We start from the raw sequence: 16,863 nt of genomic DNA, 5'->3' as shown, positions 1-16,863 counted from the left end.
TTCCATATGTGCACAGGTTGTGCTGACATTCTGCTTTCACTCACAATCACGAATGTGACTAGGATGTTCACTGCAGCAGGGAAAGTTGAATTCTGCTTGTACTGTATAATAGAAGCTGCAGGAATAGATCTTCTGTCTACCCAGCTGTTTTAGGCTATTGTCACAATAAGAGACATAACCAAAAGACATAACTGATATTAACCTACATGCCCTGTCTAAATGGAACTATTCCCGAAAATGCAGCCGCAGATGTATCAAGCCTGGCAGAGTTAGAGATAGCAAAGCTGAGTTTGTAATTTGTCAAAAATCTTTATGGTATCAGGACTGTGTTATCTTTGGTACTGCATGTGGCCTCAGAAAAATGAGACAGTGTTATCTTAGGTCCTCAAGTTATTACAAAGTGCAAATGATAGAGTCCCGCAGAGGAAATAAAAACTTCAACTCTGGTGCAAACGCAGAAGCTCTCCTATAGTACAGGACTGCATGATCAGAGAAACACCTTCTGGCATGACACCTTTTCAGGTATCTGCCATAGGATAACGTTCTGTTGTCTCATAGCTTTGCCCATTTCCACTTATAACAACTTTTTATTTCACGTCTTACCTCTGGTCCCTAAACTGTTTTAAAGGGGTACTCCTCTCAACTGGTGCCAGAAAGTTAAACAGATTTGTAAATCACTTCTATTAAAAAATCTTAATCCTTCCTGTACTTATCAGCTGCTGTCATGATCCACAGGAAGTTCTTTTCTTTTTGAATTTCCTTTCTGCCTGACCACAGTGCTCTCTGCTGACACCTCTGTCCATTTTAGGAACTGTCCAGAGTAGGAGCAAATCCCCATAGAAAACCTCTCCTGCTCTGGACAATTCCTAAAATGGACAGAGGTTTCAGCAGAGAACACTTTGGTCAGGCAGAAAGGAAATTCAAAAAGAAAATAACTTCCTATAAATCATAACAGCAGCTGATAAGTACTGGAAGGATTAAGATTTTTTAATAGAAGTAATCTACAAATCTGTTTAACTTTCTGGCACCAGTTGATTTAAAAGAAAAATGTTTTCCAGTGGAGTACCCCTTTAAGGCCCTCATACACTACAGACAAAACTTGGCCAGACCTGCCAGATTCAACTGAATAGTGTATCTAAAGTGTATGGGGCCTCCTGACTCTCCCGTATATCCCATATGGTCAGGAAATAGAATCCTATTCACCACCATCAAAACAGGAGGCCTGCCTTAGGCCAGAATATAGAGTAAAGGGAGATAATAGCGTTATCCCAAGATTGAAATGGATCACCTCTTCACAGGATTGGTTACATGTATCCAGTCTAATCACAAGAATATGGGGGGTCCACCATGTCAGTGGAGCATTGATCAACCTTATATGCAAAAACAAGGATAACGGGAGAAGGGCTGGATGGCTCCGGGCATGGTAAGCAGCAAATTAATCAGCGCCCCCCGCACTACCAGTCAGTACCTCCGGCTAGTGCTGCGGACTTTACTGACAGTTTTCCTTTAAGAAGCAACCCCCACTGCCAGCAATAATCTATTTTGCCCCTGCCGGTTGGCCCCAGGTGCAGTGCAGAAGCCGCCGCCGCCGACCACTGTGCTCACTTTAAATTAGTGAGCTGCAGACTGCGGCAGTGACTGAAGGTGCCGTCCTCACCAGAAAGCCCGCCAGCGCCAACAGACTGCTGAGAGAGAAGCTGCCTGCAGTGTGGAGGTACAGGCAGCTCTGAAAACTGTGGTGCCAGCGGGGAAATGAAGAAGGGGGTCAATGTACTAATAATGTACAATGAAAGATCAGCTCGCTGCCATCACTGAAGATCAGAGGACTCATTGGTGGTTTATGAAGCACGGAGCGAAAATCCAAACCACCTTCTTGGTGTGAACAGATCCATAAAGAAAATTGTGCAAAAACTCCAGCTCCCAAAAATATTAAAAGTCCAACATTTATTTCACATGATTAAAATTATAATATCCAAGGTGAGTGAGTTAAAAGCATAGCAGAAGCGCTGACACGTTTCGAACCATCTGGTTCTTAATCATAGCACAATACTAAATGCTAAATGAACCTACTATTTATATACTGTGAATAATGAACAAAGAAAGACTTGCATGGGAGGAACGCCTTCTACTGAGGAAAGTTCCGGGGATGGAACATATGACGTAATTGTACAGGTACGTATGGCCGGGTTAAATAGTTATATGACAGTATATACAAAAATTACCATACTTTAACCTGACATATGTCTCTCAAGACGGCATGTATCTGTCATAAATTCAGCTGCATATATGCACAGTTCAACAGAGCAAAAAAAAAAAAACTGATGTAAAGATTTCATATGAAAACCACACATGTGTATACCACAACAATTGTTACCGTATCCTGCAGGGATAATAGTTGCACTTTTTGAAGTTGAAAAACTATACCACATGCAATAAGATGTTATGCACACTGTGTTAGAGTAAGAAAATGCAGTTGACCAAGAATTACAAATCACAGTTATAAAGACCTATGTATCAATAAACATAATACAAATCATGACGATAATTTAAACCTTGTGGAGAACGTGATTGTAACCTTAATATGCAAAATGCCTCCTAATATCCAAAATGCCTCCCCTCTGTGGACGAGAAACCCTTTCAATCCCAATAATGGTTAAGCTTGAACTGTTATTTAAAATAGCAGTTTTTTTTTTTGCAAGACAGCCACAACCCTAGTGGCCTTCTTGATCCACTCTTACCTGGGGTCCCCATGAGTTGTTAATCCACCCCTACCCCCACTGTGGACCTTACTGCCAGACTCCAGAGGCTGAGGGGTTAATTTGCCATCGCTGGACTGGTACGAGACAGTACATGGGCTGAGCTTCCTGTGATGTCATGCATGTATCATTAATTATGCAAATTAGCATGGCTGGTACTTTTATGCAAGAAAGGTGGCAACCCTATGTATAGGTGGTAGTGACTTATCATGCTCCTCAGTGCCTTCTAATTGTGCTCAGTTCATAGTAATAAGTGTGGGACATGTGGTGCACATGGCACAGCTTACAATCACTTCTGTGTTTTCCTGGGGAATCCTTCCAGGCCTTTCTGCCAGATGGGATGTACAGACATGTCCCTGCTAAGTCAGGGATAAGAAGCCTGGTCAATTTTTAAACAGTTACATAAAACCAAGAGAGGATTGGAGGGAAAGATGACAAGAGCTTGTAAGAAGAAGCACAGGAACACAGCAGGATAATTCCTGCAAGCTTGCCCTAGAGCTGAAATAATATAACAGGGATCCCTGCGCACTCCCCTCTCCTCCTGACTAAGGCAGCCTCATATGCTGCTGTGTCGTCATCTGTGTGGGTGCAAATCTCTCCTCGCTGCTTTCCTCTTACACACGGCGGTGGTTTAGCAGGGTAGCATTACAAATCACGATTACAGTGCCGTGTTCAATCCATCTTGTAGCTTTATTCTGGAGGATGAGATGGAAACAAATTACTGGACCACTGGTGATAGCATCATCCAGATTAAGGCTAGTATGTACTTTCTATTAGTAGCTTCTATGAGCACATTGACCACCTACAATCCCCTATTTCCCCTGCAGCCCAGTAGGTTTCTATGATTTACTTTTGGGGTCTAAAATTTAACCCAATGTATAATAATAAGTATGCCCTGTACATGTGCTTTTTCCTGTTGTGTGTATTGCTGCTAAATGGGTTTTACAATAATTAAATAACAGCTCAACCCCCCCCCCATTTCTCCCATGTGGCAGCTGAGACCCCCACTGATTTAAAAAATGTATAGGTTTTGCTGTTAAAAGCATCTCTCAGGAGGTTTACTGTGGCTGGCACATTAAGTTTTTTTTGCCCTATATTTGCCCTCTAGTTGTTACCTGTTCTTTAAAAAGTACCTGCACCACAAAAAGAAACAACAAAAACAAGTTATTGTTGTCTATAGATAGCTTGGGGGGCGGGGGGCTGATCACATACCTTTTTATGATATGTTGATTGACAAAAGCCTTCTTGAGTTAAAGTGCTTTGCAGTACCTCTGACAATTAAGGTTATCTGTCAGAGAGGCGGTGGCGGTTGACAGTTATCTTTCTATAGGTTACAGTAACGCATGTTTAGGTGGGTGACCACAGGTCCTCTATATTGCACCCGTAACCCCTTGTCTGCACTGATACATAGGGGCTCATATAACAGGGCAAAAAATCAGCTGACAAGTGAGTAAACACTTGTTTGTTGGCTGACAGTTGTTTTGATCTGCTGTGGTAGCCCTTGGGCGGTGTATGATAGTGGTGGCATGGTATCGGTATATGAGGGGTTAATGTTAACCCTGTAGTTCGTGACGCCAGGCTGAGGGCTTGTATGCTGAGGCAATGCTCCGGCCTATTGCCGCCCTTCCCAGTAACGATAGGTGCATGAAGTGACTGAAGGTCCACAAGGAGATTGAACTTGAACTTGAACAACTTTACTTAAGTGCTTGCGATACATCCAAGGCACAGTAACAGTCTCGTACAAACAGATATTTGCAGATCCGTCCGGATTTAGGGGTTCTATTAGGTCCGGTGATGCTGCAGAGTGTTTGGGGATTGATACACTCTATATTCTGAATTACTCAGCCGTTGCCGCAAGGCTCGGGCCTGACTCACTGCGATAGCTGCTGCGCAGATCCTTTTAGTTTGACAGCCCAGGAACAAGAGAGAGAAAAGATGGCCGCCGCTCCCTTATATGGGCAGGAGGCGGGTCCGAACATCTGTCACTCACCATTACAGAGAGTAATGGGATTGCATACGTCACAGGGCCTCCAAAGGTCCCTAAGCGGAATACCATAGAGTTTACCTATTCCTATTCCTGCAGGTCCTGCAACGCTATGGAAACGGTAACTAACTATTTAATTACAGTTATATTACTATATTTACATTACCCTTACATAACTTACTGGTCTATGAGCTGGAATAGAGGCGACAAGGGGTAGACCACATCACAGGAATCCCTACATCCTAGGGACTCCGGCTATGGGGACCCACACATACATAGGTACCATATAAGATGCGGTACTGGGACACCACACTGCTAAAATTAGGTAAAAAGGGATATTTGGCCCACATCTTATTTCTGCAAAAGACCTCACAAACAATCCAGTAATGGTTTGTGCACACGACACTTGAGCCATCTGATGATCTATGATATAGGTGCTAGTTTGCAGGGAGGCTCTTGCCTACTAATACCGTACTTGCTTTAAAGGGGTTATCCAGCAAAAACATTTTTTCAATAAATGTGCCCAGGCTGTGTGATAACATAAAAGAAGCCTCTGTTACATCAGCACTCGCTCTCCAAAGAAACCGAGGGGAGATTTATCAAAACCTATCCAGAGAGAAAGTTGGCAACCAATCAGATCGCTTCCTTCATTTTTCAGGGGCCCTTTCAAGTGATCTTATTGGTTGCTATGGGCAACTCATCAACTTTTCCTCTGCACAGATTTTGATAAATCTCCCACCTTGTTTCGTGGTGCTGCAAATGGCACAACACATTGGCACGCAGTCAATCCAAAGGTGTCCCGCCTCAGCCAGAGACTAAGTGCCGTGATAACAGAGGCTGTGGGGGAGCAAGTGAGGTTTGTATAATTTTTTTATACATTTTATATATTTTTATATATTATCACACAGCCTGGACACATTTATTTAAACCTTTTTTGCTAGATAACACCTTTAAGAGAACATTTAATGTACTGTCAATTTAGCTATGAGAAGTTTTAGGCTTGCACAGGCTTTCAGTCTCTAATTTTAAGACCAAACATGGAATATTGTGGACAGATTTGTGCCTATGTATATAAGAAGAAAATGGCTGAACTGGTTACAGACCACCACTCCACTCTAGAAGCAGTGGTCAGGCTGGTGCGTGTGTGTGTGTATATATATATATATATATATATATATATATATATATATATATCAGTCTGGCCACTGCCTGAAACACCAGAAACACCAGCTGACCACCTTTTCTAGAGTGGAGGTCTGTAACCTAGGCAACAAGCTGTCAATATCAACTTAAGGAGACAAATTTGATGTGTGTATTTGGAAAAATATTTTACTTGGTGTGCGCCACAAGCTTAACTACTGTATTTTTCGCCGTATAGGATGCTCCGGCATATAAGACGCACCCAATTTTAAAGGAGGAAAATCTAGAGTACAATGTAAAGTATAGGACAGTGATCTTCAACCAGCGGACCTCCAGATGTTGCAAAACTACAACTCCCAGCATGCCCAGACAGCCGTTGGCTTTCCGGGCATGCCAGGAATTGTAGTTTTGCAACATCTGGAGGTCCGCAGGTTGAAGACCACTGGTATAGGAGGTAATACTCACGTGTCCCCGCCGCTCCGGACCCGTCACCGCTCGTCACTGCTGCCCTGGATGTCGCCCTCTATCGCTGTCGCCGCGTCCCTGGCGCTCCGGAATGTCTCTGCTGTCCGGTATCCTCGCTCTCCTTCGCCGCCATCACGTCGCTACGCACGCCGCTCCTATTGAATGACGGGACGGCGTGCGCGATGATGTGATGACGACGAAGGAGAGCGTCGGCCATGCTGGGGATCCCGGCAAGGAGCAGACACCGAGGAGGCAGGTAAGGTCCCTCCCGGTGCAGCCGGGTTAGTGTCACTTTCGCTTCAGACGCGGCTTTGATCGCCGCATCTGAAGGGTTAATACATGGCATCACCGCGATCGGTGATGTCCTGTATTAGCCACGGGTCCCGGCTAGTGTTGAGCGGCATAGGCCATATTCAAATTCGCGAATATTCGCGAATATATGGACGAATATGCGTCATATATTCGCGAATATTCGCATATTCGTAATATCCTCGTTTTATTTTCGCATATGCGAACATTCGCGTATGCGAAAATTAACATATGCGAAAATTTGCATATACAAAATTAGCATATGCAAATTTACGCATATGCGCATTTTCGTTCGGCAGTCTCACACAGTAGTATTAGAGCCTTCTTTACACCACACAAGCTGGAAGCAGAGAGGGATGATCACTGTGATGTGTGCTGTGAAGAAAAAAATAAAAATAAACGAATATTCGTAATTACGAATATATAGCGCTATATTCGCGAAATTCGTGAATTCGCGAATATGCGATATTCGCGAATATGCGATATTCGCGAATAATATTCGAATTGCGAATATTCACGAGCAACACTAGTCCCGGCCATTGATGGCTGCAGGGACTGCCGCGATAGGACAGGGTTTTAATGTGTATTCGCCGTATAAGACACACCAACCCCATCCCACCCCCCCGTTTTTGGGGAAGAAAAAAAAACTGTGTCTTATACGGCGAAAAATACGGTATGTTAGTTGAGCTGGAAATACCCCTTTAAGGAAAGGATGGACTGTAGTATCAAGACAGGTTATGAAGCTTGGGGTTATTTAGTTTGGAGAAAAGATGTCTTAGCAGCAATTTGATCACAATGTACAAATATATGGATGGACAATACAAAGATCTTTCTTGTGATCTTTTCATGTCTAGGCCGGTAACCATGACAATGAGGCATCCTGTAAGTCTAGAGGAAAGAAGGTTTCACCATCATCACAGGGCTCTTTAATGTAAGAGAAGTGACACTATGGAACTCTCTGACACATAATGTTGTGAAGGTTGATTTGTGGTAGCCATAGGAGTGTTGTGCTGCAGGCTAGCTGGGAGTATTAGTCCTTCAACTATTATGTCACTTGGGAGGGTGGTGTAGCTAACCTGGTTTTCCCTTGTGATTCCACACTGATCTTTTGTCAAATGAGTTGTTCCCCTAGTACAAAGTGCAGGAATGAGTCCTATGGACACTTGGATTCTGTGAAACAACTTTAACACTTTACTTGTATCCAATATAATACAGACACCTTGGCAGAGCTTGAAACATACAGAGACATACAGGTAAAAGCTGCCCTGTAAGTAGTCATCAGCATCCTAAGGTAGTCACGGCTCTGCAGGCACTAATCACGTCTACAGTAGCATGATTGACAGACCATCACAGCCAACATCAACCCTCTGCTCCCTCTGCACATTGAAATCTTGCCTGAAGCCATGTCCCTTTTGCCGACATCATTCCCCTTTTGTGAGCTTGTTTTAAAAGTGTGTAAAAAGTGTCAAAAACATGTCCTAAATGTGGCACAAATCATCAGCAACAGTTTTTGGCAAAAATTGCTCCAAAATTCAGGTGCATTTGCACCTGTAAATCTGGGCTCATGTGGTAAAGAAAGTAAAAGAGGTTGTCCATCATTAAAAAAAACATGGCTGGTCCCCTCTAAAAACAGCACCACTTCTGTCCACAGGTTATTGGTAATATTACAGCCCCATACACTTCAATAAAGCTGAGGTGTAATGCTGCATACAGCTCTTCAACAGCTGTGGAACTGTTTTTGGATGGTGGTAGCTAGGCTTTTTTCTAAACCTTGTTACCAGATCCTATTACTAAGAATATTTTTGTTCCATTGGGTATGATAGCTCAGTGCATCATCTTTAGAGGCCTGTGGAAAATGAAAGAAGCGATCTGATTGGTTGCTATGGGCAACTGCACCACTCTTCCTCTGCACAGGTTTTGATAAATCTCCCCCTATAGGATTATTCTTAGAATCTAGACAGATGTATCTGAATCATTGTGTCATGCACCATCTTTTTAAAGGGGTACTCCAGTGGAAAACAATTTTTTTCATATCAACTGACTCCAAAAAGTTAAACAGATTTGTAAATTACTAGAATAAAAAAAAACCTTAATCCTTCCAGTACTTATCAACTGCTGTATACTACAGAGGAAGTTGAGTAGTTCTTTTCTGTCTGACCACAAAGCTCTCTGCTGACACCTCTGTCCATGTCAGGAACTGTCCAGAGAAGGAACAAATCCCCATAGCAATCCTCTCCTGCTCTGGGCAGTTCTTGACATGGACAGAGGTGTCATCAGAGAGCACTGTGGTCAGACTGAAAAGAACAACTCCACTTCCTTTGTAGTATACAGCAGCTGATAAGTATTGGAAGGATTAAGATTTTTTTTAATAGAAGTAATTTACAAATCTGTTTAACTTTCTGCCACTAGTTAATTTAAAAAACAAAAACAAAAAATGTTTTCCACCAGAGTACCCCTTTAACCCCTTAAGGACCAAGGACGTACCGATACGTCCTTGGTCCTGCTCTCCTGATATAACTCGGGGTTACACAGTAACCCCGCGTCATAGCACGCCGGGCCCGGCGTCATAGTGAAGCCGGGACCCGCCTCTATTAGCGCGCAGCGCCGATCGCGGCACTGCGCGCTATTAACCCGTTAGCCGCGCTCTCAGAGCTGAGCCACGCGGCTAAAAGTGAAAGTGGCCGGCTAGCTCAGTCGGGCTGTTCGGGATAGCCGCGGCTAATCGCGGCATCCCGAACAGCTGACAGGACAGCGGGAGGGCCCCTTCCTGCCTCCTCGCTGTCCGATCGCCGAATGACTGCTCAGTGCCTGAGATCCAGGCATGAGCAGTCATGCGGCAGAATCTTCGATCACTGGTTTCCTATGAGAAACCAGTGATCAATGATGAAGATCAGTGTGTGCAGTGTTATAGGTCCCTATGGGACCTATAACACTGCAAAAAAAAAGTGGGAAAAAAAAAGTGAATAAAGATCATTTAACTTCTCCCCTATTAAAAGTTTGAATCACCCCCCTTTTCCAATAAAAAAAAAAAACACAGTGTAAATAAAAATTAAAATAAACATATATGGTATCACCGCGTGTGGAAATGTCCGAATTATAAAAATATATCATTAATTAAACCGCTCGGTCAATGGCGTGCGCGCAAAAAAATTCCAAATTCCGATCAATAAGTCCTATCAATGCAAAGATGGTACCGTTAAAAACTTCAGATCACGGCGCAAAAAATTAGCCCTCATACTGCCCCATACACGGAAAAATAAAAAAGTTATAGGGGTCAGAAGATGACAATTTTAAACGTATTAATTTTCCTGCATGTAGTTATGATTTTTTCCAGAAGTACGACAAAATCAAACCTATATAAGTAGGGTATCATTTTAATTGTATGGACCTACAGAATAAAGAGAATGTATCATTGTTACCGAAAAATATACTATGTAGAAACAGAAGCCCCCAAAAGTTACAAAACAGCGTTTTTTTTTTCAATTTTGTCGCACAATGATTTTTTTTCCCGTTTCACCGTAGATTTTTGGGCAAAATGACTGATGTCATTACAAAGTAGAATTGGTGGCGCAAAAAATAAGCCATCATATGGATTTTTAGGTGCAAAATTGAAAGAGTTATGATTTTTTAAAGACAAGAAGCAAAAAACGAAAATGCAAAAACGGAAAAAACCCCGGTCCTTAAGGGGTTAAGTCATACACCATGGATAACACAATGAACCTGTACTGTCCAGACTGCTCTTTTAAAGATACAAAGGGCTACCCTCAGAACATCTAGCACCACTTTACTTAAATTCTGCAGTTTCGTAACTGGGTTTTTGTTCCCCAGGTTCAGGACCTTGGGCCTATTTTGATATCCCACATAAAAGGTATTTCTTAAAAATGCTTCCTCCACTTACTTATGCCAAATACCATACAACCACCATACATTACAACCATAATATTTCTGAAAAAGCATAAGTATCTGTGGGCAAAAATATCACCATATACAGTGAAATGTCCCTTCATGGATACCTCCCAATAGGGGACACTTCCCAATAGTGGACAGTTTTTAATTCCCCGGCAGAGTCCCATAAGACTTAATGTATTTGCACCCTCCGAATAGGGGACATTCCAAATAGTGGACGCGGACACACCCAATAGAGGACAATAGGGGAAAAAATACTCCCAATAGGGGACAAAACACTCCCAATAAAGGATAAAACACATCCAATAGGGAACAATAGGGGACAAAACACTCCCAATAGGGGACAACCAGGCTCATGTGCTGGCCCTACCTTGTACACAGGGTCGACCACAGGGGGTACAGCCAATACCCCAGTAAGGGCCCAGACTCCCAGGAGGCCCAGGCCCCCCACTCAGTGGTCTCCTGCTTCTGTACATCTGCCAGCCACATCATTCAACCCCCTCCTTCCCTGATCCCCCCATGCCATTTTATCCCCCTGTGCCAAATCATCTCCCCCTTTTTCCCCCTTTGTCACTTCATAAAGAGGGGGATGATGAATTTACACAAAGGGAAATAATGGGGGAATGAACTGGCACAGGGGGATCAAGGGGAAATGATGTGGCATAGGGGGGAAGGGGATAATTTGGCATATGGCATAAGGTGGCACAGGGTATAAAGGATGGATGAAATGGAGGGGGGGGGATAAGGGATAATTAGATGTCACTGGGAGATTGTACTGTAATATTGCTTTTCATCATGTTTTATAGGTAATTAAACTCTGCAGTGAGTACAGTACAGTATTTAGACATTTTGAAAGGTTTTTGAGCCTTTTTTCCCAATAGGGGACATCTCTCAATATCGGACACTTTTTTTTATTCCCCATGAGTGTCAGCTATTGGGAGATTCTACTGTAGTACTCAAATAATACCAACATACAATGATCTCATCAGCGCTCTAATATAAGTACTGTACATGTGTAATAAATACTGCTTTACCAATAATATCAAGATTCAGGGGGTGCCTCAGATGGCCTTTGATGCCAGGCCATCTGAGGCACCCACTTAAAGAAGTTATTCACATAAGGTGATTGTGATTTTAGTATATACCTGCCAGACAATAATGGACATGGCTTAGGAAGGATCTGCACTTGTCTTGGGGCTAAAATGACTATGTTGTGAGATTACCATAAGGCCGTGGCTATCTTTTTGTGAACTGGATATTTCCTGTTGGAGTTTCCTTCTTCAAATACAATTCCTATAGTTCCTTGTTTGTAAGTGTGAGGTCACTTTACTCCTTTCCACACATTAGCCACCCCACCCATTGAAACACAAATGAGCTGCATTCCATTCAAAAGAACTGTTTTCTAACCAGGGTGCATCCAGCTGTTTCAAACATACAATTAGTTGCAGAATTAACTCTCTACCACTCAGAGGTCGCACCACCCATTGAAGCAGGACTGGCTCCCTTTATACACCTGACTAGTGATTAAATGTCTCGGCCACACTGCAACCTGGGGAAATCTGAGACAACAGTCATTTTGTATGCGAGACCACCGTCACACACAGGTACAGACACTATATTATGAACTACACTAACTTTACAGCCCCTGTAGCATAGTCAAATAAAAAAAATCCTGGCATACCCCTTTAAGCAGAAGTGGCTTTTTTACCAACTCTAAATAAAAAAATATATTTGGATGAGAGAAACAAAAATGCCATTCAGGGGGTTCACATATGGCTTTTTTTTATGTTTTTTTATGTAATTTTTAAACTCTTGTATAAAGTGGATCATAAGAAGATATAGAAAAAAATCCGCAACTTTTGCTTTTTTTTTATTTGTTTCATTTTTTTTTTTATCTCCACCTTGCTATTTGCTGCAGAAATGTCACGTGGAAAGACCTTTTACCGTAGTTTCACTCACAGCATTTTTTTGGGAAAAAGATCAGGCAAAAGATCAGTATTTTATATTCCTCTGTCTACAAGACTGTATAAATATGAAGCAGACTGACAAATTACTACCTGAATAGTGATGAGCGGCAGGGGCCATATTCGAATTTGTGATATTTTGCGAATATATGGATGAATATTTGTCCTATGTTGGCAAAATTCACATATTCACTATGTTCGTTCTCTTTTTTTTTTCATACGAAAATTTGTAATGAAATTTGCATAGTGCGCATGCGCAATTATATCTTTCACCTAAAAGGAAGGAGGGATCAGTGTTCAGTCTGGAAGTGCCGATATTCACATAAATATTTGCATAAATTTGCATTAAATAACAAAGCGAATATTCATCAATACGAATATATATCACTATATTCTAAATATTTGCTTTTTGTGTGCATTTTCCTTTGTGGAGTAAATGCACATTTCTTTAAAAAAAATATATGGTAATAGGAAAGTCTTAGACATCACTGACATGAGAAAGACAATTTGTTTTACGTGTACCCTTAAACATAGCTGTTTCTATACAGATTCTGACACCATGTACTATAATAAAATGGCAAAGGGGAATCCATTTTTCTTACACTATTGACTTCCTGTTCTGCGAAACAGTTGCCTGCTGAGCCTTTCAGTAGTCTATTGTGCGCATATTGTAAGCCTCAATAGGAGACTGTTGTGCGAAATCAAGAAGACAAATTGCAACTTTTTAGTACTTTGGAACAGCATATACAGGATGTCAAGTATACAGTGTTCTGTAGCAGTGCAGAAATGACTGTGTACAGTATATTTGTGGTCTCTGAGGAATTCCAGGGGATTTGCTAAAGAAGACAGAACCGACCATTTTGGGATTTATTGTGGACATTGGGAAATATTTTAGAGCAGGTAAGAATCTTATTGCAGGACTGTAACATAGGTTACAATGAATTTTGCATATTGTGATTTTGTTACCTTTACTAATTAATTTACTTTAGAATTTAAGAACTAAGGTGGTGCCTTGTCAATGAGTATACATCTACCCAGACATAGCAGAGCTGAATTAGGGATACAACTGTATTGTGTGTGAGCTAGGTTTCATTGCTTGATAACCTAGTGAGCTGTATCTTTTATAAGAAGAAGATCTAAGTGAATGCTGATGTATATCAGGAATTTATAGTTAGTGTATATCAGGAATTTATAGGTAGTGTATATCAGGAATTTATAGTTAGTGTATATCAGGAATTTATAGGTAGTGTATATCAGGAATTTATAGGTAGTGTATATCAGGAATTTATAGTTAGTGTATATCAGGAATTTATAGGTAGTGTATATCAGGAATTTATAGGTAGTGTATATCAGGAATTTATAGTTAGTGTATATCAGGAATTTATAGGTAGTGTATATCAGGAATTTATAGTTAGTGTATATCAGGAATTTGTTGGTAGTTTATATCAGAAATGTATTGGTAATGTATCAGAAATTTCTGCAGTGGTTATTAGTCAGACAATTGTAATTTTGGCTGGAAATATTTATGACTGCAATGTTACTGCAATGTTCATGTTACTGCAATGTGTAACAACATGAGCAAATGCATTGTCTGTTCATTAAATGGGCACTATCAGATACAAAAACTTTTTATATGTTCAACATCTAAACAAAACATTAACCCTTCTAATATATTTAAAAAGAAAATGTTATTTCCTTCTTATAGAAATCATGGCTTATAAAATCATGGCTTTGTCCAAGTTGAAGCACAGGCATGGACAAAGTCCAGTAAGTGAGGGTGGGCTACCACGCCTCTGTTCTCTCCTGTCTGATAGTACTCCTCTGTGCTCTCTCTTGTCTGATAGTACTCCTCTGTGCTTTCTCCTGTCTGATAGTACTCCTCTGTGCCCTCTCCTGTCTGATAGTAATCCTCTGTGCTTTCTCCTGTCTGATAGTACTCCTCTATGCTCTCTCCTGTCTGATAGTACTCCTCTGTGCTCTCTCCTGTCTGATAGTACTCCTCTGTGCTCTCTCTTGTCTGATAGTACTCCTCTGTGCCCTCTCCTGTCTGATAGTACTCCTCTGTGCTCTCTCCTGTCTGATAGTACTCCTCTGTGCTTTCTCCTGTCTGATAGTACTCCTCTGTGCTCTCTCCTGTCTGATAGTACTCCTCTGTGCTCTCTCCTGTCTGATAGTACTCCTCTGTGCTCTCTCCTGTCCGATAGTACTCCTCTGTGCTCTCTCCTGTCTGATAGTACTCCTCTGTGCTCTCTCCTGTCTGATAGTACTCCTCTGTGCTCTCTCCTGTCTGATAGTACTCCTCTGTGCTCTCTCCTGTCTGATAGTACTCCTCTGTGCTCTCTCCTGTCTGATAGTACTCCTCTGTGCTCTCTCCTGTCTGAGTCTGATAATACTCATCTGTGCTCTCTCCTGTCTGATAGCACTCCTCTGTCCTCTCCTGTCTGATAGTACTCCTCTGTGCACTCTCAGGCCTTATAGGTCTCATCTGTGCTTTCCCCTGTCTTATCAGACAGGAGAGAGCACAGAGGAGTCCTATCAGACAGGAGAGGACACAGAGGAGTACTATCAGACAGGAGAGAGCACAGAGGAATACTATCAGACAGGAGAGAACAAAGAGGAGTATTATCAGACAGGAGAGAGCACAGAGGAGTACAATCAGACAGGAGAGAGCACAGATGAGTACTGTCAGACAGGAGAAAGCACAGAGAAGTACTATCAGACAGGAGAGAGCACAGAGGAGTACTATCAGACCGGAGAGAGCACAGAGGAGTACATTCAGACAGGAGAGAGAACAGATGAGTACTATCAGAAAGGAGAGAGCACAGAGGAGTACTATCAGACAGGAGAGAGCACAGATGAGTATTATCAGACAGGAGAGAGCACAGAGGAGTACAATCAGACAGGAGAGAGCACAGATGAGTACTATCAGACAGGAGAGAGCACAGATGAGTCCTATCAGACAGGAGAGAGCACAGAGGAGTACTATCAAACAGGAGAGAGCACAGAGGAGTACTATCAGACAGGAGAGAGCACAGAGGAGTCCTATCAGACAAGTGAGCACAGAGGAGTACTATCAGAAAGGAGAGAGAACAAGGAGTACTATCAAACAGGAGAGAGCACAGAGGAGTACTATCAGACAGGAGGGAGCAAAGGAGTACTAGCCCACCCTCACTTACTTGACTTTGTCCATGTCTGTGCTCCAGCTTGGAGAAAGCCATGATTTTAGAAGCCATGGTTTCTATATGACATTTTCTTATGAAGTATATTAGAAAGGTTAATGTTTTGCCAATGTGGTGTCAGGGTGTGAGGTGCAGGGTAGATGCAGGGCAGGTGTTATGGCCCAAGGGGCAGATGGCATTAACCCCTTCTTGTCAAGACACCAGGGCGTGGTTTAGCCTTAACCACGCAAAGGTAATACCGCGGATCCTGGGTTAGGCAGGAGCAATGAATACACCAACGCCAGATTAAGGATAACGACAGTTTTACTGAGGCAAGACAGGTGATTAGTGTTGATCGCGAATATTCGCAATGCGAATTTTATTCGCGAATATAGCATATTCGCGAATATTCGCGAATATAGCACTATATATTTGTAATTACGAATATTCGTGTATTTTTTATTTTTTTTTCACAGTACACATCACAGTGATCATCCCTCTCTGCTTCCAGCTTGTGTGGTGTAAAGAAGGCTCTAATACTACTGTGTGAGACTGGTGTGCGAATTTTCGCATTTCCTAATTTTTGTATATGCAAATTTTCGCATATGTTAATTTTCGCATGCGCGAATTTTCACATATGCAAAAATAAAACAAGAATATTACGAATATGCGAATATTCGCGAATATATGACGAATATTCGTCCGTATATTCGCGAATATTCGCAAATTCGAATATGGCCTATGCCGCTCAACACTACAGGTGATATAGTCTTTGAAGTACAGCCAAATATCCCAGGGAGGTGACCAATGACACAGGGGGACCTTGCAGGCTTGCTGGGACTTGCAGTAGTTAGACTGACTTTAGTGCAGGCCACGGTGTCTACCGATAGACTTGACTTGACAGAGATGGTGACTGACAATAAGATGACTTGACCTACTGATGACTGACTTGTGGCTGCAGGACTTTAGGCTTGATGCCTCCAATGCTCTGGACACAGACACTGAGATGACTGCACTGGACCTCAGCATTCAGCAGAATAGAGAGATTGCAGCCCCTCCCCTTGTTATATAGGGGGGCTGTGCAAGGAGCCCATAAGTCACTTGGAGGGGGGGGGATCACCTGGTCACTGGAGCCCTCTGGGTAACAATCATGTGGTACAAACATTAAAGTAACAGTACAT

General features: G+C 42.2%; 1 protein-coding gene across 3 annotated transcripts in view; it reads left to right on the top strand.

Annotated features, from left to right (window-relative positions):
* ARHGEF9 (Cdc42 guanine nucleotide exchange factor 9) overlaps positions 1-16,863 on the top strand; it is a 356,509-nt gene that overhangs the window by 14,376 nt on the left and 325,270 nt on the right. The window contains exon 1 of one of the 3 annotated variants that reach the window (XM_056540086.1): positions 3,391-3,515. The exons of the other annotated variants lie outside the window; for them this stretch is intronic. Within the exon in view, the coding sequence (XP_056396061.1) occupies positions 3,459-3,515 (57 nt within the window). The 5' untranslated portion in view covers positions 3,391-3,458. Of the gene's footprint in view, positions 1-3,390; positions 3,516-16,863 lie in introns of those variants that run through there. 3 annotated transcript variants of the gene reach the window in all.

The sequence above is a fragment of the Hyla sarda genome, chromosome 9, assembly GCF_029499605.1.
Source record: "Hyla sarda isolate aHylSar1 chromosome 9, aHylSar1.hap1, whole genome shotgun sequence".
Lineage (NCBI taxonomy): Eukaryota > Metazoa > Chordata > Amphibia > Anura > Hylidae > Hyla > Hyla sarda.
The sequence above is the reverse complement of the archived record's forward strand: the minus strand, read 5'-3'. Positions and strand labels throughout refer to the sequence as shown.